The following is a 24,303-nucleotide window of genomic DNA, read 5'->3' as shown; positions in this document are numbered from 1 at the left end:
GATTCGCCTTCAAACTACATTTCCCACCATACAACTGGGCTGCCGCGCAAGCGCAGATAGGTTTATTTAGTATACAGACAACCGGAAGCTCCACTCCGAAATTGATCGAACGGGATAGTTCTTGGTAAAGTTTTTTTGTCTTTTGTGTTTTGCGTGTTCAATGACAGTGCAGCGTCTACAAAATATACTCCATTGCATGTAGCTAACGTTATCTGTTTATATAATGTTGGGTCTATCTGGACGAAACAACGGCTTTAATCGTGACGGTTAGGCTACTCAGCTAGCTTAGCAGGTTGGCAGCTAGCGGAACTACCGTTAGCATATGGGCCCCTCCATTCTGAGGAGAGCTGCTACTTTATCACTGTTTCTTTTAATGTAAACGTGCTTTAATTCATTACTGGAGAAACTATGAGGAGTATTCTAATATCAAGTTGTTGTGTGACTAGTTGTGTGTTTGATTAACCTTTCTCTGGAGAACAAGACAGGGCAAGAACATAGTATAATCTGCACTCAGCGAAGGAAGATTAAGACAGACAGGCAGTATTTACAGTTCAATTAAGACAGTGTTAGTGTACGTATTGCTGTTGTCTTCAATAAGTAACACATTTTTCTTCGTGGCAGTCCAGCATACTTTCTTGGATGCACCATACTAAACACTTGACATACATTTAAGTTGTTTCTAGTATAAATATGTAACAGGAGCTCTTCAGCCTGCTGTCAGTGTTAGAAGCCTCTTACAGTGATTCGTTGGGTACTTTGAAGCTCCCAAACGCACCCGTGTCGTTATTACGTAATTCGTCTACTTCCTAACACTCGTACAAGTGTTTCCTTTAGTCCTTTAATCTAAAATAAACTGCAGACTGTCATACTGTTTCAAATAACTGTATAAACGTTCGGCTGAACAAATATAACTGTGTTTCTGATAAAGCACCGTTTCTAAACATGATGAAGTGGACGTGGAGTTTTGATTTAGCTGACTGTTGATGTCAGAATTGGCTAAATTCTAAGTAGGAAATGCAAGAGGTGATTGTCCATGTAGCAGAGCCCCATCTGGTGGGTGGACACTACTGTTACAGTTCTGTTTGTACAGTCATTACAATATTCAGGAAAGGGAAGAGGAAGAAGCAGGGAAGAGCTACAGTGTTATTGTGATTCTAACTTTATGAGTACAACATGCTTTAGTTTGGTTTACAGATAAATAGATCTGTTTTTAGTCGAAATGGAAAAATACTTATTTTACATACGCTATCACAGCTTGTCTGAGGAAGTAATAATTCATATTTATACTGTGTTCTGCTCTTGGCCTAACATGGTTTCTAACTTTGTGTTGAAAATGTCCTTTTTAGCAGAACTATGACTTTTGATTTTTTTGGTGCACATACTGCTGAGACAATGATTTATTGAATTTGATGAACTAATTTTGCAGGAATGCCCATCTGAGCACAGCGGGAAAAATGTATAGAGAGAAAACATACATTGCAAAAAAGATGATTGTAGCATATACAGTATTTAAGCTGCATCAAAAGCAATCGCAGACGTCTCTAAATAGGTTAAAAGCATTAAATGGAATGAGACACAAATCCTTTAGTAATTCCTAACATTGATTGTAAAGCAGCTTTTTTCAAGTGCAGTTTATATTTATATTTCCTTGTTCAAATATAATCAAAAAGTCAACACAAAAATACAATTCAAATCCATGAAAAACTGACAGGCCTGGCCCCCATCTGTCACACAACTAAGAAGTGAATAACGTAGATAACAAGCAGCAGGAATAATTAAAGCATCTGTCTGCTGACTTTACAAAACTTGAGATAATCTGTGAAGTTGAATGCAGGGTTGTCCTGTTGTCATCTTGTATTTCTTCCCCCTGCAGGTGTGATGGAGAGGTGATGTGTGAGTGGGAGGAGTGATAAGGCCAGAGCAGTCATGACCGAGTGCTTCCTGCCCCCCAGCAGCAGCCCTGCAGAGCAGCGTCGGGCTGAACACCCAGGGGGCGTGGCCCGCACCCCCAGCTCTGAGGAGATCAGTCCCACCAAGTTCCCCGGATTGTACCGCACCGGCGAGCCATCGCCGCCTCATGACGGCCATCACCACGAGACACCTGACGCCTACGTCTCAGACGACGACAAAGAGCACGGCAAGAAGAAGAACAAGTTCAAGAAGAAGGAGAAAAGGAGTAAGAAACTACCCTGTAGTGATTTTTTTTACTTTAAAAATAGTTTGTAAGAGCTCAGGGTCACTCACTGAACATTTTGAGGATCTTTGAGCCATTTTCCAGATGTTGTCAAAGCTACGAGAATTGGCTGAAAGCTCTGGAAATGTATCATTGAGTTCTATAAATCTTTGTCAGACTAATCCTAATATGTCTGCTACATGTTTAGGAGTACAACAAAACAATATTCAAAATAATGAGAATACTTTAAGGTGTTGAATATATAGGCAATGTTGAAAATGGCAACAATTTTCTGAATAATCCCATGGAAATATATATTATATATATGTTTGTATTCTTGGCAAAGTGCTCACCACTAAATGATCGTTTCTGCTGCATTTTCACATGATAATATCCTGTATTAACAACTTAATTATGATGTAATATCTCTTATGATGTTGCATTTTTGGCAGCCTTGCATGCAAACAGTATACTTGGTCAGTATACGATTAGACGAGTACTAATTGAGTATTTGGGCAGCATCTTAAGGAAGTGTTTTTGCTAAGAAGCTTTATCAAAGCCAACACATGAGCTAAGTCTGTCCAGTGTTCATTGATGTGTTTTTTTAAATTGTGTTGTAGTAGTTTACTGTGCTACGCAGGACAACTGTGTATCATGGGATATTTTAACAATAAGAAACAAACATACAGGTCATGTACTTCAGGTCACGTACCTTCAGCTGTAGAGCACTTGAGGACTGAATACCATCGTAATGATGCTGAACGATCACCCCAGCATGAGCTGTCGAGTTGAGAGAGAGCTTCCCACGTTTCCATCCTGTTGGCTGGCGCTGCCTGTAGCAGTGAGAAATGTTCCTTTACTGAGAATATTTTTCACCGAGTGGTTTTCTGGCTCATTGTGCTCTTTGTATCAGGATTTTTCCATGTCTGTATTCAGCCTCCACACCACCAGGGTAGGAAGAGATGGACGGTTCAGAGCACACCCAGATAGCCCAGTGAAGGTGTGTCCCAGGCAGCGCTTGTTCTCCGGAAAACCCAGCGTAAAGATAATTCGAGACAAAGAGGCCCCTAACTGTCTTTGGCACTGTGGTGTAGCTATTTGCTCCGAGGAGAAATACTTAAACTGTTCTAGAGAGGAGAGGCGTAAGGTGCTGTGGGAGCGATGCTAAATCTGTGGCTGACCTCTTTTCTAAGCCCCCATCTCCCCCTCCTTTGCTATCGTCTCTCTCTCGCACATCTCTCTTCCTGTTTCACCGCTATCACGGTTCTGACGTAGGAGGAGGATAAGAAAACGGGGGTGTTTCTCCCCTCAGTTCTCATCTCTTTCGTTACTTTCACAGCGGAAGGCTACGCCGCCTTCCAGGAGGACAGTTCAGCGGACGAAGCAGAGAGCCCGTCCAAGATGAAGCGCTCCAAGGGAATCCATGTGTTCAAGAAGCCCAGCTTCTCCAAGAAGAAGGAGAAGGACTTCAAGGTGAAGGAGAAGGAGAAGGGCCCCAAGGAGGACAAGGCCAAGGATAAAAAATCCAAGGACCTGACTGCTGCAGACGTGGTTAAACAATGGAAGGAGAAGAAGAAGAAGAAGAAACCCGCGACAGAGGCCGAGCCGGTCCCGGTGGAGATCCCCACCTTCAGGCCCATCTTTGGAGCCCCTCTGACTGAAGCTGTCAAGAGGACAGCTCTGTACGACGGTATCCAGCTGCCAGCTGTCTTCAGAGAATGCATGGACTACATTGAAAGTTATGGCATGAAGTGTGAAGGCATCTACCGGGTCTCAGGTACCGAAACTTTGAGCTGTTTTCCATCATCTTGAGGAAAAGATATAACTAGTATGTGACTGTATCTCAAGATGTTTAAGGCTGATTGATACTCACGTCGTCTGCTTTCCCTCTCAGGTATGAAGTCCAAAGTGGATGAATTGAAAGCGGCTTATGACCGCGAGGAGTGCCCCTGCCTGGAGGAGTATGACCCCCACACGGTGGCCAGCCTCCTGAAGCAATACCTACGCGAGCTGCCCGAGAACGTGTTGGGCCGAGATCTGGCCCAGCGCTTCGAGGACGCCTGCGGTCGGCAGGTGGAGGCCGAGAAGATGGCCGAGTTCCAGAGGCTGCTGGCCGAGGTGTCGCCGGAGAGCCGGCTTCTTCTCTCCTGGCTCGTCACGCACATGGACCACGTCATCGCCAGGGAGGCGGACACCAAGATGAATATTCAGAATATCTCCATCGTCCTCAACCCGACCATACAGGTCAGAGAGGAATGTTTAGATGTCGCAGAGATAAATGTCTTGAGCTCAGGCTCAAGCGTACCTCAAACATAAGAAACCTCCCCTCAGCAACAGACCAACCACGTTTTTATTGGGTCAGTCAGTTTTGTGTAAAACCCTGGCCTAGTTTAGTGAATCTAACTTACTCCCATAGGGGACGTCTCTTTGGCTGTTCCACTTATTCTGAACCAACAGCAGCAGGAGCCACAACCGCTTTGAATCAACACTCCAGAGTTTAATTCGGCAAAGTAAATATGTTTGTGTTGTGGAGAAGGTGGCACAGAGACAATTGGGTTTCAGAGTACAGTCCAACACACATGCTAAGAGACTATAAGACTACATGCACTTTGTGTTTTGCTTTGTGTTCACTGGTTTGTTTGTTTACCTTCCGTTCAGATTGGGAACCGTGTTCTTTACATGTTCTTCACACACGTGAGGGAGCTGTTTGGAGACGTAGTCCTGAAGCCGGTGGTGCGGCCGCTCCGCTGGTCCAACATGGCCACCATGCCGGCGCTGCCTGAGACCCAAGAGAGCGTCAAAGAGGAGATCCGACGACAGGTGGGTTCAGTCCCGCTGAAGCCAATTCTTAAGTATATAAATATCCTGCAGAGAGATATAACACTCTCTCATCCGTCTGGTTGATACGAAACTGGAGTCCGAGGCAAAATAGGAAACAGTCCTCCAGCACATAACTGTCCGTAAAACTGGAACTTGACGTTTGTACACTGTGGCGTTTGTATGGCTTAAACAAACCAGGACCAAATATAATAACACATGAATTAATACGGTTTAGAGGTGTTTACCTTTGGACGGAGCCTCACTAGGTGTTTCCAGTGTTTGTACGAAGCTAAGCTAACTGTCTCGTAGCTGGAGTACATATTGAACAGACAGATATGAGAGGGTCCTCAAATTTGATTCCTTTAAATAACAATATGTTTATCAGAGTTTAGGTCATTCATCAAACAAAAAAGGCAAGAACGGCAGATTTTGTTGAATTAAACATTTTTGTGTTAAAGTATTGTCGGACTAAACAAGCTATTTGAAGACATCACTTTGAGCTCTCATAACGTATGACTATTTTATTTAACTTTTTTCAGACATTTTATCGACAAAATCAGTGGATAATGAAAGTAATCAATAGTTGCCGCCCTAATCCATTTCTTGCTCAAGGACTTTAAGTAAGACACTGGAAATGACCTAATTGGGGATTATAGATTTTTAAGTTCTCTAAAATGTTTAAATAACTTTCTTTCACGATAAATTGATGATTATCGTTCAAAATTGTACTTTGTCAACGACTGCTGTGATTAAAACGTGTTTGACTGTTGCCCTCGTTTTAATTAGTTGAAGTAGTTTGCCTGTAGTAAAGCTGTGGTTGTGTTTTAGGAGTTCCTGCTGAACTGCCTGCACAGGGACCTGCAGGCCGGGGTGAAGGACTTATCTAAGGAGGAGCGTCTCTGGGAGGTTCAGAGGATCTTGACTGCTCTGAAACGCAAACTGAGGGAGGCCAAACGCCAGGTGAGTTGTGTCTGGATACATGTATGTCTGTTTTTTTTTTTTTAAATGAAGGAACAAACAATCAAACCAACTTATTGCAAGCTGTTCAACGACAGCACTAATGTACATAAACATGGTGGTTATGATGAACATATAATACAGTCGAGTAAAACAATACCTCAAACTACGGCCTCAAAAATGACCATTTGTGCTTTTATTTCTTCATCTCGCCTCCTTTGTCCTTTCAGGAGTGTGAGAGTAAGATAGCCCAGGAGATTGCAAGCCTCTCAAAGGAAGATGTTTCGAAAGAGGAAATGACCGAGAATGAAGAGGAAGTCATCAACCTCCTCTTAGCTCAGGTGAGTCCATCAAACACACAAAAATACAAGTTAATAAAGAATGTGTTCGGACCGACAAAATACCACAAGATATGTGTCTGAAAACCTAAAGTTGTGTTAAAATCCTCCATGATGGAATAATCTTGTGTTTCACGAATCAGGAAAATGAGATCCTAACAGAGCAGGAGGAGCTGATCTCTCTAGAGCAGGTGCTCCGGAGACAGATTGCCACCGAGAAGGAAGAAATCGAGAGACTGCGAGCGGAGATCGCAGACATCCAGAGGTGAGATAAGACTGAAACCAGTTCAGGTGCTAAACATGTTGTAATATGATGCATTACCTGTCGGTACATGCGCTAAAGGTCTCGACTGTATCCCAACGTTGTGCTCCTCAGTCGTCAGCAGGGTCGCAGTGAGACGGAGGAATATTCATCAGACAGCGAAAGTGAGAGTGAAGATGAGGAAGAGCTGCAGATGATTCTGGAAGACCTGCAGAAGCAAAACGAGGAACTGGAGGTGAGCAAAATATTCAACACATACTGGCTGTTCTAGTCCGGTATTTTTTAAATTTGATTTTTTCGCCGGTTTCTCAAACAACGTCTGTGTTTTTTATTGCCACGTAGAACAAAAACACCCATCTGAACCAGGCCATTCACGAGGAGCAGGAAGCCATCTTGGAGCTCCGTGTCCAGCTCCGCCTCCTGCAGAGCCACAAACTGCAGCAGGAGCTGACCGTCCCGCCGCCGCCGCCACCGCTGCCGGCCGAGCAGGCCCCGCCTGTGCAGCCGAGCCCCGAGCCCCGCGCCGAGGAGCAAACCAAACGCTCCGTTGATGCCGATTCCGCTGCTTCGTCCAATGGCAAGGCTGCTAAGGATCCTTCAAAGCCCTCACCGAACAAAGACAGGAGGGACACCAACATGTGAGATGTTCGGCTGGCTCTGTGCCCGCTGTTGTCCTTCAGTGTCTCTCGTGATCCACTGGAAACTTCACTTTGCTGGATCCATGGGTTCATTTAGTCATCGTGTGCACCAGGTGACAGCTGGCGGCCATTCTTCCACGCAACACAAACAATAGAAATAGAGTAGCTGCTGTAGCGGACAACTGGCTGCCACTGTGAGAGACGAGGGGGGTCGTATTATCAAATCCACAGTGCCAAGCCTGTATGAAGGAAGGAGAAATGAAGGGATTCATGAAGCAAGTAAGGGGAAGGAATAGAGTAAAAGTCAGGCACCTTCCTAGTATATGACAAAGTTTTATTTTTTGCTGGTAAGGTTTAAAACAGATGAACATTGACCATAAATAATCTCAGTCCCTGTTTCTCACCCAGATGCTAATTGGACGCGTTAGGATAGAGACCACTGTGCCATAACCGGAGATGTTTCCCCAGAGAACCACGAATACAAAAGCTTACGATTGGTCTATCTATATATTATATATTTAAGTGGTATTCTGAAGAATACGGATGACTATTCAAGAAATACGTTGATTTTTAAGTTACATCTTTTTTAGTCATATATAAATATATATGTATAAATATATTGTAGGTGCTCTTTCTTTTTCTTTGAACAGCAGATGCACATAAACACAGTGGCGTTGTACCGCGCTAACTGACCAGTAGATGAAAATGTGAACAGCAAAACCACCACGCATCAAAGGTATATTCATCACGTGTAGACACACAGCTGGAGGCTGTTACGTCACTCTTTGCTCTGTAGTGCAATCGTCTTCTCTCTTTCTCTCTCTGCCTCTCTTGCACAAACAAGGAAAATGTGTAAAATTATATTTCTCCAGTTTTTATGATGGATTCACATCTTGTAGTGATGATTACTGTCGCCAAAATATGTGTGCGGAGACACGCAGGAGGCCTATTTAGTTTTGTTGTGTATTTGAGCGTGTTTTTTTTTTTTAAGGGTTAGGTTCTTGATATGTGGAGTTATTGTTCATGGCATCAGTTGGAAGTGAGTAAAAAAAAATAATAAAAAACCCTCAAGATTAAAAGTCAATCATTCCATTTCACAGCTGATCCGTGACAAAGTAGTGTCATCGTTCCGTGATATTTAAAGCAAAGGCATGGCCTGCACTTACTTACCGATTGTGTACATCATTGTAAAATTGAAAATATACTGTATTCTCAGCTTTTATGTTTTGTCACATGTTCCTTTATTATTATTGTTATTAATGACCTGTATGTAGTACGCTAGTGGGACTGCCCCTGCTTTGGTCGCGGGATAATCAAAGCAATCTCACCTGGACTCATGATTCAACGTGTTCATAATCCTGTGACTGAAACAGATAAACGCTAGATTGGGCTCAGAAGCTTCTCATGAGGTTATTTTCATATCGTTCCAAGCTTTTGTAGCTTATTGTTGCAGTCAGAATAATGCTGTGAAGAATAAAGTGTCGATCCGAATAATTTATCTACATCTTTGTCTCTTTCTCTGACACACAGGCTGCCTTTTTTACTCAACGATATCTACTGGAAGTGTAGTCCAGATTTAGTGCTTCCTATTTTCTGTTACAATTTATGAGTACTTTCCCCTCTCCCCACATAATGCGTTTGTAGATAAATCATTTGCATCCAGTTTGAGGAAGTGAAGCATTTCATTGTTGAGTTTTTACTTAGACTCAAGGCCTGGGTATAAAAGAGAATTCACCCACTCGACTGTTTTGTCATTGCTTTAACTGGTTTCCGACCTGGAAAGTAGCATCGTCAAGTAGCTATAAACAGCCAGGAAAAGACTGGAAACAAGCAGAAATGGTTTCAAAATAAAAGTGAAACTTGAATTTTCTGACTGTTTTGGGATGAACTTAGTTTGGAGTTTTTTGTATTTAATTTCTCCATTATTAAACTACTGGAAAATAATTAATAAGTCAATTCAAATCTAGTTTCAAAGCTTCCTGTTCATGAATATTGACATTAGTAGTACTAATTTAAAGTCAACCTCCACTCAAACATGTATTTTGTCCATACTGTTACTTCATTTGGATGTTTCACTTTGACATTCACTCTACAGAGTTATGTATATGCAGAGTAACATTGTGTGATTTAAAGTCTCCAGTACACATACACTATTAAACGACATACGTCCCCAATAAGAGAGAAAGAGTGTCATTTTAAGATTTGTTTAATTGGGTGATATTAGTTTGTGTGGAAAAGCCAAATCACACACATTATTAATGAAAGAAGACTTTTGTTTTACATGTCTTGCACAGTCTATGGTCTGGAGCTTAAACCACAATATGGAGTATATCGATCTACTAATGTCTTATTTTGAAAATCACCGTCGGAAGTTCTATAAGTCACTTATAAAGCTTGACGCTAGTTCGGTAGACGGTCAGTTTGTCTCAGGGGCTGGGTTTCTCTTTTACCCAAGAAGAGGGGAAAACAAATTAATTTAAGCATGACGCAACAAAGACACAGAGTGAACACTTTAAAATGATGATTTAAAAACTTCTCGAAATTGACCATGGCCATAAGGGAGCTCAAAGTGTGCCTCTTAGGGGTAAGTGACAGATGTTTTTGTTGATCAACTTTGAGGGGAAATTCCTTGTCTACTGCGAGTGGAACGTAACTGACGTTTACAACATAATAACAGACGTTAGCTTCTCCAACTGACACGGATACTGTAACGGTCGGTCACCTTTTTTTAAACTAACCGTCTTGTTGCTCGTCAGAAAACTTCAACATGTTGATAGTTAACGGTATTTAATTATAATAGCTGATCCACCGGTGGGTGCAGCAATCATTTATCCACTTCCGTCTCATCGTGTACCGTTACGTCTGTTTGATTTCATGAATCGACTTGGGGAAGTTTTCTGCGTTTGTCTTTTATTTTGTTATAACTGCTCAGTTTATCACGCATTACGTCATAGTCATTCCAAGCGCGAGGAGCAAGTCGTTAGCCAGGTTTTCTTGCTGATGTTGGCAAAACAGAGCACTCCCTCTTTAGAGACGGCGGCAGGACGTTCAGAGGCGTTGGGACTGCAAAGTGGTAGTTTATCAATGAAGTGCTGAGGAACTGGAGACTACACAGAAGCGTTCAACAGTCCGCCACAGGAAGTGCCACGCTCAGCAGGCATTTAATAGCCAACATAAAAGTTAACCACAGACATTTCTTTCCTATCTTTGGTTCCCCTCCTTTGCTTATGTATAGCAGAGGTTCACTCTTTAACCATGTAAAGAAGAATAAGAGCTGTCTGTGTGTCTGGAGTAACTAAAAAGCATGAACAACAAATTACATGCAGCCAAAAGTTGCCATAATAGTTCACTTTAATGTTAGGTAAACAGGGAGATTTGTTGTTTTGCACAAAAAAAAGTAATATTTTCTATAAAAACAGAGCTAGTTGTAGAATTTGTGGACTAACAGGAAGCTATCTGATGGGCATGTGACCAGACAGTTGCCTAATCAATATGATCCAGTCGTGAGCGGTGACTCTGTGTACATGTGTGAGCAGCGCTGTGATCATGATGTGTGACCTTCTGTTTTCAGGACACTGGAGTTGGAAAATCCAGCATTGTTTGCCGATTCGTTCAGGATCATTTTGACCACCATATAAGTCCCACAATAGGGTAAGAGCACGAATGGTTTATGCATATTTTTTGAAAGGTGGTTCAGCTCACTATAAGAAGACTTGGTACAAATTACAAATACACATGTTTGATTGTTATTTTGTGCGCCTCTGACCTCACACTTTATTAGTGCTTTCAGGCTAAATGGGTTCAGTGTCAGCCATCTTTATTCTGTGTTATTTGTTTCCTGCTGACGTGCACTGATTTGCTTCCTGTGTCTTTTTAAAGAACATGCGTAGAATCATTGTTGTGAAATGCTCTTTATCACCCACAGAGCATCGTTTCTGACCAAAACAGTGCCATCTGGAAATGAACTACACAAATTTCTGATCTGGGATACAGCCGGACAGGAAAGGGTGAGTGCACCCACAGCATGAATTCCTAATTTTCTTATTATTAGACACATGACACTAGAAGTTACACAATCATTTCACTGTCAGTGCTCCTCATGACATACAGTTATTACTAGGTGCAAATTGGGATGATTCACATAAGGTTCACAAGACTGTGGTGTCATCACGGTGATATATTATATGGAGGGGGGGGGGGGGTGTATGGGTAGTTAAAGCTAACCAGACATGCTTACAGCATGGACAAAACTAGTGCAAGTATTTCTCTCGATTGTATGAAAATGATGTCTTGAAACCTCTTTAGCAGGATTCAAGGTTCTCTTCATCTGTGGGGTTCATGTGAATTGTTGAGAAAAATCACGTCACTGCACTAAAATAACTGTTGTTATCATGACCCCTGGCTGCATGCAATACAAAGACAACCTGACCACTTGTGGCGCTTAAGAGCCATGTTTTTTTGATGAGTGGGCACCGTCATGGTTTTTATTGCACACACTGTCATTAGTGCTGACTATTGTCTGTGGTAATGTGGTTGGTGGTGGGGATGAAAACAATGTAGGATTTGAAACATTAAAATAAAGAATTTGATGTTTCTTGGGGAAGGAAATGCATTCAACGTGTTTGTTCAGGTTTTAACAATACACATATTGGACTTGTGTGGAAAACAGTTCTCTATCAGAACATTCTTCTTAACACTGGAGTAACCTTCATAGTGAGTTAAGACGAGTTGAAACTTGGAAGGAAGTAACTTTTCCCCCCTCTGCCAACATCACGTCATGTTAGTCGTTTACGGGTTAATACAATATTTTCAATGTTATGGATTTAAGCTTGTGTTCAGTTTAAATCAGGGACGTCCCGAACAAGTTTTTCTTGCCTCCGATCCTGATCCGAGCAATTTAGTTTTGAGTATCTGCTGATGTTGAGTCCCGATCCAACACTTTTCCTCAATAATACAGCTGCACAGTGCACATTACAAGCACATTAAAGTTATTAAAATCAATACACTGCTTGACAATTAACTTAGTTCTGCTTTGCATGAACAAAAAAAATAACAAACACTGTCTAATCTTCTGTGTCCTCCAGTGTTTGCTTTGCTGCAGTCTTTTCCAGAATTAAAACTATATTCCGTTGAGTGTTTATCTTCATCATCTGTGCATCCTTTGATTAATACATCGACTCTTATTGGCTCGTTGCTGGCGGTGCTCTTTGTTGCACATGCAGTGGCGTGTTGAGTGTGGTCGTTGTCTCCTCTGCACCGCTGAATGTCTGTGCCGTCCCCAGTGACACATCATGCATTATAGATGGCAGCCATAAGCAAGAGACTCACACTGAGCCGAAATGAAACGACTGCACATACATCAGTTAGATAATAACATACTAGTGTGACAGCTGACGTAAAGCAGAGGATTGGCCCCCGATCGAGACATCCCTAGTTTAAATCTTTATACATTTCTGTGTAACTATTGATTGATCATGCTCACCAGTAATATGTTGTCTTTTTTTAGTTCCACTCGTTAGCTCCTATGTACTACAGAGGATCGGCTGCTGCTGTCATCGTCTATGATATTACTAAACTGGTAAGAATAACAAGACACTTATCATCTTTTCATCAAAGGAGTGACGGTAAATTAAACTTGGGTTGAGCGGTGACATCCCAAGACCAGGGGACAAGATCCCCGTGACAAAATGGGAAACCTAACAATCCGTTTTGCCCTCCTAAAAGCAATGCCCTTCACCATTAAAAGCACCATATGAGCTGCTCCCTGGTGTATGAAATGTGCGTAACAGAAGAAGTGCTTTGAACTATGAACCTGATGTAAAATTGGATCACTTTTCCATCACTCTGGGATGCCCCGCTTCCATGACCTACAAATGTCATTCTTTCCTGGTCTGTTCATGGAAACTTTTCTGAACAACACCTTCTAATACAGTGAATGTGTGGCACACAAGTTGTAGAAAACAGGCACGTTCTCATGAAGAACCTATCCCACAGTTGACCGTGATGTGCTCTTCTTGTTCAGGACTCTTTCCAGACACTGAAGAGGTGGGTGAAGGAGCTGAAAGAACATGGTCCGGAGGACATTGTTGTCGCCATAGCAGGGAACAAGAATGATTTAGGAGACATCAGGTGAGCAAAGGGTTCTTTTCTTCTTCTTTCTAAGTCATAGCTGGAAAGAAACTCATTCTCATGGATATTATGGTGATAATAACGTTTAAGAGACACTCACTACTAGACACAAGAACACACATTTTTAATAGTTATAAGTCTGTCGTGCATCAAAATAAACGCATCTCTTTTTTTATAAAACTCGATCTTCTTACTTCTTTACTGCTTTTATTATTTGCCTCCATAAATTCACGGGAGTCTCAGTTATGACTGTTGTTTCACTGCATCCTTTAGGGACTTTCTGCACAGCAAACTCTTCCAGGTTTAGTGAACAAGCACAACTAATAAAGTCATCTTCTTGCGATACCTGTCATGTAGCTCATGTCAAGTCCACTGTGCTAAGAAAACCATGTCTCAATAGTTGTCATTGCAATCGTTGTGCGACTGTAAGAAGACTGGAACAGGGCAGCTTGGAGAAACCAGCTGCGGCTTTAGCTGCAAAATCATTTGGTCACTCAACTGTCACCGGATACAATTTGTTGAATTGTTGTTTGTTTGACTATAGCAGCTAAAGAAACACCTCCAAAACATTGGTGAAGGTTGCCGACATTTCTAAATGTTGTCCCTTAGGAAGGGGACCCCACGCTGAGAGGGGGAACTGTAAAGTTAGTTTGAAGAACCTTAATGATGCACTATGGTTTCAAATGTGTCATCTCCTCCAGCACATTTCAGTGCAAACTAGTTAAGGATGTGATGGATGAAAGTTGTTCATTTTCCATGGGACACTTCTTAAGCGTGAACCTGCTCCATGCTTACTTTAGTTTCCTTCTCTCTTACAGGGAAGTTCCCATGAAGGAAGCGAAGGAGTTTGCTGACTCAATTGCAGCTATTTTCATCGAGACGAGTGCAAGAAATGCTGTCAATGTTGAGGAGCTCTTTCAGAAAATCAGTAGGTACCATGTCTCTAGTGTATGTTGTCTCCACTGTGTGTTGTCTCTACTGTATGTTGTGTCTGTGTCATGTGAGTCTGTATATACGTACTGTATTAATTAAGACAAGCCTTTCAATAATGCCGGGAGCTGTTATTTATATGTTGTTTAATTGTGTGTCATATAATCCCATCTGGGATGGATAATTATAATTGTATGGCACAAAAAAAACACATTCATTCTTTCAAATATAAACCAAATATTATTTTTGTCAATGCGTTTTAATTTCTTCAATTTGTAAGTTGTAGGCCTAAATATATTTCCCCAGAAAAGCACCATTATATTTGTTTATGACGACTAAAATTGCAGATTTCTAACAATTACATTAAAATAAATATACCGTATATATATCTTGTTTCATCTGAACAACCTGTGACCCTGTGCTGTGTATTTAGGTAAACAGATCCCGCCCCTCGAAAATCCCGAGGTGGAGAGCAACGACTCCTTCAAACTCACCCGGCAGCCGGCTCCGTCCTACAGGAGATGCTGCTAGTGCCAACAGTGGCTGATGAGATCGCTCCCCTCAGCACCAGAGACCCCAGCAGCACAGCACATAGTCCACAATGCACACAGTGTCTTACTGCTGGAAAAGACAAGACAGTGGACAGACAGAGGTCAGCCGCAAGAGGAAACAAAAGTACTATGTATCGGTCATTGCACTTATATTTCATTTGATTGAAGCCGTTTCAACTCTGATGAGGTCTGGAATTAGAAGGCTTTCAGTTTGTCCCCCTCGGGTGGTGTTTTACCTGAATTACATGAAGGTTTCTGTCTGTGCGGTATAGTCCACAGCTCAATAATAAACCCACATACATAACAAGTGATCTAGCTGATGTGCTTTTTAGCACAGTTTGGCTCGGTTTCCCCTGCACTGTGGCTCTTAAATGGCCCTCATTAAATGAAGGTTTTTATACAGTTAGAATTTTTTTTTATCACGGCTATACTTTTTTTTTTATCATGGAGCTTTTGTTTAAATGTATGTATTGAATTAGGATATTCTAACTTGTGTTTGTCGAGATCAAACGCTAGACAAACATTCAGTTCTGTGGCTCAAATGCAGCGGCTTTACATTCCCCGTGGTCGTACTTACAGTAAATCACCCCCTGCTGAAGCACTGTGACCAATACTAGAATTGTTTACATGGTGATTTGTTGTGGTTCTTTTCTATATGCTGAAATGTGTTGATTTCACCACACTTGTGCAGCATGCATTTCTTTATCTGAAGAGGGGTTACATTTATACTGTTAAGAGGAGAAAAGACCTGCATGTGTTTTACTCAAAACATGTCGAAAGCTGTTAAAGTTCCACAAAAGGGGTTTTATATACTAACCAAGGTCTAAAAAAACTTATGGAAATAAAGACCTAAACCAATCAATTCTAGCTTGCAAAAAAAAGGGTGATTTATCCGAGATGTATGTTGTTTGCTGCCGTTTCTTTAGCAGCAGTGCCCTTAGGTGTGACCACTTGAGACATTTATAACAGCACCTTTGCATACATTTAACAGTATTCATTTGGAAGTGTTGAAACAGTAACAGTATTCTTTAACAGCATTTTTTTAAATAGACATGAAAGTTGACCGAGATGCAACATGGTTTCCTATTTAACAGTATTTATGTTTTTTACCACAGCAAAAAAAAAACATGTTACCAACATGTATGACGGGATAATGGAGTTCAACTCGTAGTTTTTAATACACTTATAGTATAACTGTGCTGATATATGCTGTTCTCACCAAACTCCAATCAATGTGGCCTTGCTTCCACTAAAATCGAATGCAGTGAAAATGGAAAGATGAAACTGACGGCTTTGTGGTCCAGATGTACAGTATAGTCACATTTACCAACAGATTGACAACAGTTTCATTAAATCACACGGCTTCTTCAATGCAGTTTGGCATGATAGGACCTCCATACATGAGCGAATACATTGTATTAGAGGTTACATGTTGACATTGTGATGAGATTTTTTTGAAGTGATATATTTGTTGCCACACAAGTGCCTGTTTTTGTGTTTTTCTAAACAAATGTGTGACACGGCTTAAAAGTGCAGACTGCTAGAGTAATGCATGAATTACTTGACTGAATCAGCACAGACTAATTGTATGCAAAACAGTCAACAGTCATCTGCAGCTATTATTTTACTGTGTGCCTAAACCATGCTCCCCTGTATCCTCTGTAGACCAGATCAACTTTTGTATTTTAATCAGTGTAATAAAGTCGTGACTATTCTACGTTTCGGTTTTTGTTACTTTCACCCACTGTGAGGATGAAGTATGTGTTTTGAAATGTCAAAGACATCATGACACTCTTAGAGGTTTATTGTATGTCCTCACCGATTTTATGTTTTGTTAGTGGAGACCGGAATGATGAACGAGAGAAGAGGGGACCCACTAACAAAATGTCATAATATGGATCCGCCTCCTGACATCATGGGAACATGGCATCCCAGCTGAGCCAATTTAACACCTCAGGAAGCTAAAAGTGTGAAAATGACACTATTTGGTTTCACAGTGTAGATGAAGCTTTTACTCCTTGTCACTGCAAACCACATGATGTGGTTATTCAAAGTGGGAGTGTCTTACATAAGTTATTACTCTACCACGACCTATTGGCCCCACAATAGGAAAGACTCAACAAATTAGCCTTGTGTTATTTTGCACATATATGTTTCAGTTAACCTTCTAAAAAGCTGTGAACCGCACAAATTACAGGCAGAGAAGAACACTCCCAGAGTCCTATTCAGTACACTGCAGAGGATTACTCTCCGTTTACACAGGGGAGGTCTCCACGTATTGTCCTGGAGATGGATTTAACTATAGGATAGAATAAATATGTCAAAATACCAGCACATTATTATTTAAACCACAAACATGGACTAACTAACTTGCAATAAAATGTCCACGGGTGAAGTAAGGACTCGTGCTCCTTTAATTACAGTATGTTTCTTCTTCTCAGTGTGTACCCGCAGTGTAACTAGATAAATGTACCATAATCACATCACCATATTCAGTAGCTGAGCCACGAGGGCGCGCAACAGGGTTGTGCACTCGCGCGTTCTCGAAGTTGTTGTACCCACATGCTCGTTCGCAGAGCTCAGTCAGCATTTGACTCAGTAGTGGCAGCAGGGGAGCTAGAATTTCCACTTGTCAGTTATTCCCTGATACTGAAATCAAGTGCATCCCCACAAGCTAAACATGTCAAAGTTGGATCAGATCCTTGTTCTTGACCCTCCCTGCGACCTCAAATTTAAAGGTAGGTAAATCGACATTTTCTTGACATGTCAAATGTCCAGCGAGTAGTGGTGGAGAAATACCTGAACTGGAGCGATTTCACACTCTCAAGCGAATTTCTTTGCTAGCGAAGCTAGCTAGCATTCACCGCCATTTTAAGTTAGCTAGGGACAAGAACGGGCCGCTGTATCCTCCTCGCGCTGTAGTGACGTGGATAGCCGGCGTGGCGTGTCTTTTTGACCATTTGCCATATTTAGGACCAGCGAACGCTAACTGACAACACCTTGCGAAGAAGTGGAAGAACGTGGGGCAACTTCCAGTGGTTGTTAAACGGAATGGAAGTGAACACACAGCGCACTATGTTTGTGTTTAGCAGCTAACATGAGCTACTAACGTTATGCTGTTGCTAGTGGGGTTAGCCACAGCAAACTGTTGTTTCCTTTGGACTGAGCCTATTCACTTACAACTCATAACCCGGAGGTAATGGGAGAAGGGAATTAAGTTTTTTTTCAAGCGACACATATAACGTTAAGTGTCCAAACTGACACGCCTCGCGCAGACACTTTGCTGTGTTAAACTGGTAAAAGTAACTGGCAGTTTGAATGACAAACTTGGCTTACTACGGTTAACAACCAATAGACGTTAGCTCACGTTGGTTCCATTTTCCTAACTTCCAACCGTTAATTGACGTGATATATGCTCAGTAGATGTGTCAACGAACACTAGTTATCCCAACTCATTCATAGGAAACCAAAGTAATCCACACATCAGAGTACCACTGATTGCTTGATGATATAACGTTCAATGTGTCTGTTAACCGTTGGCTAATGGAAGCCAGGCTAATGCCAAAGTTGATATCTAACGTTAAGCTATCAAGGTTACATTCTTAGCTACTCTCAAACAACAAACTGCCTTGTTTTGCCGTTGTTAGACCTATCAATGGTGTATTTTAAGTTTGACATTTGTATGATTTCAACTGTTGCTCTCGTTGTGAAGTGACAATTACAAGTGATTGAAATAACAGCCAACAGTAAAACTCTATTGTTACAAGCTACAGTGGTGGTTACAAGTTTCAGGTTTAACTAGCTAGTCTGCCAAGGTGATGAGTTTTTCCCCAAACAGTCCCAGGCCATCATCACTTCCCCATTATTCATTTATTCCAGAACTATTTCCTTGTGTTCTCTTTCCTTGTTGCAGGTATTATTGTCAGTGTGGTTTTATTGTTGCTGAATGTACCACTTTTTTAGAACCAGCCCTTTGTCTCGGTTATCCTACGATGCTGATCGTCAGTAAGGACTCGGTGGATATGAGTGGATACTGATTGTAGCCTGGACATGACAGGCTTGTTGGAGAGGTCACCAGTTCAAATACCAGCAGGACTTGTGGTGGTGAATAGAGCCTGCCAGTCAAATAAATTACAAAGATATACAGCTTAAGATAAACAAAACTCATGTTAAGTTTAAAACTAGCTGGTTCAAATACAAACGGTAGTATTGACTTTAAACCTGATCAAACTTTCATTAATGTTGTGCAACAGGTTGTTGGTGCTTTAACAGACAACTTCTTCAGTGAAGTAGTGCAATGTTTAAGACTAGGTGTCTGGCTGCACTAGTCGGCTCAGTTTGAATAGATACAAGTTTGAAATAGAGCGGTCAAGATGTAAACCCAAATACATGAATTAATGTTTGTTCTCCGCTGAACCTTACATTGATGTTTCCTTTAGTCTGATGGCAGAGGCATGGTCTGTCAAAATCAGATCAGAGTGTACCTCCTACTTTTATCTGATTTAGGTAGATTGTTTTTCTGATTAGTCACACTGTTTCATTTTCTGTTATCAGGACAGGTTCAACTTTTAACCTCTGTGTTCTGGAATGGATGCAAGGCAAAATTACAAAGTTAAGACGAAGCCGATCATCATTAATTGATAATGATTTGTTGACCAGTTCTATTTCTGCTTAGTATGAGCATAACTAGCAAGCTGACTTAAAGTTACACCAGAGTACAATTTGGATAGTCCTCTTAACCTCTCATTTATGCAGACTTGAGTCTGAATACAATGTGTTATACAAATAGTTTATGCACCTTGACCCAGACTAATCTTCCCATGGTTTTAACTTAAATGATAGATTGGTCAAAGAGAAAGGATCACTCAGTTTGGGAGGTTTTCTGTACTTCAGGAGGATCACAGAGGAAAATGAAATGGTTCCTATTCTGCCTTTTGTAAAACAATACGAGGAGAAGGAAGATGACCACAGCTTCTTGACTGTCACAGAGGCCGTGCTAAATTTGTCTGCGTGTATCTGAGAGCTGGTCTGGAGCCTCTGCTGGGATTCCTCCAGCAGGCTAGAGGGGGCAGCCCTCCTTTCCTTGGCTGGTATTTTTAGAATAGGCCTGACCTGGGGGACCCTAACTCAGCATACATGCAACAAGATGAGAGAAATGGTGCTAACGCTGCTCGAGCAAAGGTGGCATCGCAGAGTTAGGCAATAGAGGCAGGCTATGTGGGTGTATATCTGATGTGCATAACTGCTTTTCTGTTTCAGTACTGATATAGTAATGCCTACTCCTAATGCTGATCAAAAATCTGTATCGCGGTATTTTTTAAGATTCTTTATGGTCTTTCACGGTATATCACAGTATTTCTTTTATTGTTTTTGCATGACTGGGCCTTTATGGAGGTTTATGGTGACTTATTCTACAGTCAGGAATACATGGAATATACAAATATTTCGGTCTTTTCAAAACAAAATATTTTAAGATATTTGTTTGAATACTATAAACTGACCAGAGGTCTGTTGTTCTAGAAAAGAGGGTGACTGTGTCGGCGTTGTTGGTATAATGTTAGGATAGAAGTTTTTTTAGAAGTCTTATTTAATAGTGCATAGGTGGACTGTTATGCGTTCGTACTGTCGCTCGCTCCACTGCTTGCTTTCCTGTCATATGCCACGGGGAAATGCCTCTAACGAGCGATGTCTGACCCTTTGTCTTCGCTGTTTCACTGGGGCGAATCCAACCATCATAATCACACTCTTGATAATCCATCATGTTTTGTGACAGAGATTGTTAGTTTTAGCACCACTGGCAACACCAGTGATGTATTTTGACAGACACGGTTCTTCCAGTGCATCTCTGGTCTCTCTCTCTCTCCATCCTTCTCTTTTCTGTTCTTGAATGCGTAGTAGCGACGGAGCCTCCCTGAGCTGGTAACAGATTCTTATGCTGCCAGATAGCAGCTGTAATGTTACCCAGGATGCCGTTTGGTGGTGTGAATTTGTGAATATACAATTATTAGTTTTGCAAATTGTTTACGTGTCACAAATTGTTGCGTGCCATGGTGCTTTACCCTGTTAAAGAGAGTTAGTTGTGGGTTATTAATTGTTGTGTAAGTTATTACCATGAGTGAGAAGGGTACGCAGTTAATGCACTCTCTGCTCTCTCCGACCGTAGCGCTCTTCCTGGATATTCCCGGTATATGAAAAATGTATATCATCAGGGAAATTAAAACGGCATGGATCGGTATACAGCCCAGCACCAGCTCACATTACCACCTAGTGTAGAGATTTATCTCAGTCAACCTTAAATTCTTTCCTGCAGAAATTACACCGTTGTCTTAGGTCTGCATGTTTTTATTGTGTCTGTGTGACACAAAACTGTTTGATAAATAAACTGATGCTTCTCTTGGCCCACCACCAAGTACAGGATAGTAGAATGGCTTCAGGCATGTGCAAAGGGAAGAGGAAAGGTTTATAAGCTGTAATTATCATGCCTGCCAGGTACGTTTGAGCTGTCCCCAAGTTACATTTACATTCCTTCAAAAATGTAAATGAGCTCTTACTATCTTTGTTAGAATAAGCTGGTATGTCCACAGCAGGAGACATCTCGGATGTTCTTCCTCTAGCTTAAAAACGATATGCAGGAAAAACTAAGATGTTGGAAGCGGGGAATGTGCACAGAAATGTGGCAAATTAGGTTCAGGTGAGTCCATCAAACACACAAAAATACAAGTTAATAAAGAATGTGTTCGGACCGACAAAATACCACAAGATATGTGTCTGAAAACCTAAAGTTGTGTTAAAATCCTCCATGATGGAATAATCTTGTGTTTCACGAATCAGGAAAATGAGATCCTAACAGAGCAGGAGGAGCTGATCTCTCTAGAGCAGGTGCTCCGGAGACAGATTGCCACCGAGAAGGAAGAAATCGAGAGACTGCGAGCGGAGATCGCAGACATCCAGAGGTGAGATAAGACTGAAACCAGTTCAGGTGCTAAACATGTTGTAATATGATGCATTACCTGTCGGTACATGCGCTAAAGGTCTCGACTGTATCCCAACGTTGTGCTCCTCAGTCGTCAGCAGGGTCGCAGTGAGACGGAGGAATATTCATCAGACAGCGAAAGTGAGAGTGAAGATGAGGAAGAGCTGCAGATGATTCTGGAAGACCTGCAGAAGCAAAACGAGGAACTGGAGGTGAGCAAAATATTCAACACATACTGGCTGTTCTAGTCCGGTATTTTTTAAATTTGATTTTTTCGCCGGTTTCTCAAACAACGTCTGTGTTTTTTATTGCCACGTAGAACAAAAACACCCATCTGAACCAGGCCATTCACGAGGAGCAGGAAGCCATCTTGGAGCTCCGTGTCCAGCTCCGCCTCCTGCAGAGCCACAAACTGCAGCAGGAGCTGACCGTCCCGCCGCCGCCGCCACCGCTGCCGGCCGAGCAGGCCCCGCCTGTGCAGCCGAGCCCCGAGCCCCGCGCCGAGGAGCAAACCAAACGCTCCGTTGATGCCGATTCCGCTGCTTCGTCCAATGGCAAGGCTGCTAAGGATCCTTCAAAGCCCTCACCGAACAAAGACAGGAGGGACACCAACATGTGAGATGTTCGGCTGGCTCTGTGCCCGCTGTTGTCCTTCAGTGTCTCTCGTGATCCACTGGAAACTTCACTTTGCTGGATCCATGGGTTCATTTAGTCATCGTGTGCACCAGGTGACAGCTGGCGGCCATTCTTCCACGCAACACAAACAATAGAAATAGAGTAGCTGCTGTAGCGGACAACTGGCTGCCACTGTGAGAGACGAGGGGGGTCGTATTATCAAATCCACAGTGCCAAGCCTGTATGAAGGAAGGAGAAATGAAGGGATTCATGAAGCAAGTAAGGGGAAGGAATAGAGTAAAAGTCAGGCACCTTCCTAGTATATGACAAAGTTTTATTTTTTGCTGGTAAGGTTTAAAACAGATGAACATTGACCATAAATAATCTCAGTCCCTGTTTCTCACCCAGATGCTAATTGGACGCGTTAGGATAGAGACCACTGTGCCATAACCGGAGATGTTTCCCCAGAGAACCACGAATACAAAAGCTTACGATTGGTCTATCTATATATTATATATTTAAGTGGTATTCTGAAGAATACGGATGACTATTCAAGAAATACGTTGATTTTTAAGTTACATCTTTTTTAGTCATATATAAATATATATGTATAAATATATTGTAGGTGCTCTTTCTTTTTCTTTGAACAGCAGATGCACATAAACACAGTGGCGTTGTACCGCGCTAACTGACCAGTAGATGAAAATGTGAACAGCAAAACCACCACGCATCAAAGGTATATTCATCACGTGTAGACACACAGCTGGAGGCTGTTACGTCACTCTTTGCTCTGTAGTGCAATCGTCTTCTCTCTTTCTCTCTCTGCCTCTCTTGCACAAACAAGGAAAATGTGTAAAATTATATTTCTCCAGTTTTTATGATGGATTCACATCTTGTAGTGATGATTACTGTCGCCAAAATATGTGTGCGGAGACACGCAGGAGGCCTATTTAGTTTTGTTGTGTATTTGAGCGTGTTTTTTTTTTTTAAGGGTTAGGTTCTTGATATGTGGAGTTATTGTTCATGGCATCAGTTGGAAGTGAGTAAAAAAAAATAATAAAAAACCCTCAAGATTAAAAGTCAATCATTCCATTTCACAGCTGATCCGTGACAAAGTAGTGTCATCGTTCCGTGATATTTAAAGCAAAGGCATGGCCTGCACTTACTTACCGATTGTGTACATCATTGTAAAATTGAAAATATACTGTATTCTCAGCTTTTATGTTTTGTCACATGTTCCTTTATTATTATTGTTATTAATGACCTGTATGTAGTACGCTAGTGGGACTGCCCCTGCTTTGGTCGCGGGATAATCAAAGCAATCTCACCTGGACTCATGATTCAACGTGTTCATAATCCTGTGACTGAAACAGATAAACGCTAGATTGGGCTCAGAAGCTTCTCATGAGGTTATTTTCATATCGTTCCAAGCTTTTGTAGCTTATTGTTGCAGTCAGAATAATGCTGTGAAGAATAAAGTGTCGATCCGAATAATTTATCTACATCTTTGTCTCTTTCTCTGACACACAGGCTGCCTTTTTTACTCAACGATATCTACTGGAAGTGTAGTCCAGATTTAGTGCTTCCTATTTTCTGTTACAATTTATGAGTACTTTCCCCTCTCCCCACATAATGCGTTTGTAGATAAATCATTTGCATCCAGTTTGAGGAAGTGAAGCATTTCATTGTTGAGTTTTTACTTAGACTCAAGGCCTGGGTATAAAAGAGAATTCACCCACTCGACTGTTTTGTCATTGCTTTAACTGGTTTCCGACCTGGAAAGTAGCATCGTCAAGTAGCTATAAACAGCCAGGAAAAGACTGGAAACAAGCAGAAATGGTTTCAAAATAAAAGTGAAACTTGAATTTTCTGACTGTTTTGGGATGAACTTAGTTTGGAGTTTTTTGTATTTAATTT

At 41.6% G+C, this 24,303-nt stretch overlaps 3 protein-coding genes across 4 annotated transcripts; all 3 read left to right on the top strand.

Moving 5' to 3' along the window:
- The first annotated feature begins 81 nt into the window (after positions 1-81).
- On the top strand, positions 82-8,679 carry ralbp1 (ralA binding protein 1). Its single transcript, XM_079285297.1, has 10 exons — positions 82-124; positions 1,874-2,176; positions 3,513-3,950; positions 4,068-4,417; positions 4,832-4,993; positions 5,822-5,953; positions 6,181-6,291; positions 6,432-6,553; positions 6,665-6,785; positions 6,893-8,679. The coding sequence occupies exons 2-10, from the start codon at positions 1,927-1,929 to the stop codon at positions 7,190-7,192; spliced, it is 1,986 nt and encodes a 661-aa protein (XP_079141423.1). The 5' UTR covers positions 82-124; positions 1,874-1,926; the 3' UTR covers positions 7,193-8,679.
- A 934-nt stretch (positions 8,680-9,613) lies between these two features.
- LOC306788939 (ras-related protein Rab-31-like) lies at positions 9,614-16,512 on the top strand. The gene is made up of 7 exons (XM_079284673.1): positions 9,614-9,772; positions 10,760-10,839; positions 11,114-11,195; positions 12,695-12,766; positions 13,211-13,317; positions 14,136-14,245; positions 14,681-16,512. Exons 1-7 carry the CDS (start codon positions 9,737-9,739, stop codon positions 14,776-14,778), a joined length of 585 nt encoding a protein of 194 aa, XP_079140799.1. The 5' UTR covers positions 9,614-9,736; the 3' UTR covers positions 14,779-16,512.
- An 889-nt stretch (positions 16,513-17,401) lies between these two features.
- Positions 17,402-23,877, top strand: LOC306789418 (uncharacterized protein). 2 transcript variants are annotated; one of them, XM_079285350.1, is made up of 4 exons: positions 17,402-17,536; positions 21,630-21,751; positions 21,863-21,983; positions 22,091-23,877. In XM_079285350.1, the coding sequence occupies exons 3-4, from the start codon at positions 21,942-21,944 to the stop codon at positions 22,388-22,390; spliced, it is 342 nt and encodes a 113-aa protein (XP_079141476.1). In that variant the 5' UTR covers positions 17,402-17,536; positions 21,630-21,751; positions 21,863-21,941; the 3' UTR covers positions 22,391-23,877. The 2 variants fall into 2 exon arrangements, with proteins under 2 accessions (XP_079141476.1, XP_079141477.1); XM_079285351.1 differs by lacking the exon at positions 17,402-17,536 and having other exon boundaries at positions 21,289-21,751.
- Positions 23,878-24,303: the final 426 nt, after the last annotated feature.

Source organism: Melanostigma gelatinosum (assembly GCF_949748355.1).
Source record: "Melanostigma gelatinosum genome assembly, chromosome: 15".
In the NCBI taxonomy this organism is placed as follows: Eukaryota; Metazoa; Chordata; class Actinopteri; order Perciformes; family Zoarcidae; genus Melanostigma; species Melanostigma gelatinosum.
Note: the sequence above shows the minus strand (reverse complement) of the source record. Positions and strands in the feature narration are given on the sequence as shown.

What these genes read in the sequence shown, in the direction of transcription:
- LOC306788939 (XM_079284673.1), top strand. Translation starts at nt 9,737, where the DNA reads ATGGCCATAAGGGAGCTCAAAGTGTGCCTCTTAGGG. An exon ending in TCAAAGTGTGCCTCTTAGGG is followed by an intron (nt 9,773 to 10,759) that starts GTAAGTGACAGA and finishes TTCTGTTTTCAG; the next exon opens with GACACTGGAGTTGGAAAATC. An exon ending in ATACAGCCGGACAGGAAAGG is followed by an intron (nt 11,196 to 12,694) that starts GTGAGTGCACCC and finishes GTCTTTTTTTAG; the next exon opens with TTCCACTCGTTAGCTCCTAT.
- LOC306789418 (XM_079285350.1), top strand. Translation starts at nt 21,942, where the DNA reads ATGATTCTGGAAGACCTGCAGAAGCAAAACGAGGAACTGGAG. An exon ending in AGCAAAACGAGGAACTGGAG is followed by an intron (nt 21,984 to 22,090) that starts GTGAGCAAAATA and finishes ATTGCCACGTAG; the next exon opens with AACAAAAACACCCATCTGAA.
- ralbp1 (XM_079285297.1), top strand. Translation starts at nt 1,927, where the DNA reads ATGACCGAGTGCTTCCTGCCCCCCAGCAGCAGCCCTGCAGAGCAGCGT. An exon ending in AAGAGGAGATCCGACGACAG is followed by an intron (nt 4,994 to 5,821) that starts GTGGGTTCAGTC and finishes GTTGTGTTTTAG; the next exon opens with GAGTTCCTGCTGAACTGCCT. An exon ending in TCAACCTCCTCTTAGCTCAG is followed by an intron (nt 6,292 to 6,431) that starts GTGAGTCCATCA and finishes TTCACGAATCAG; the next exon opens with GAAAATGAGATCCTAACAGA.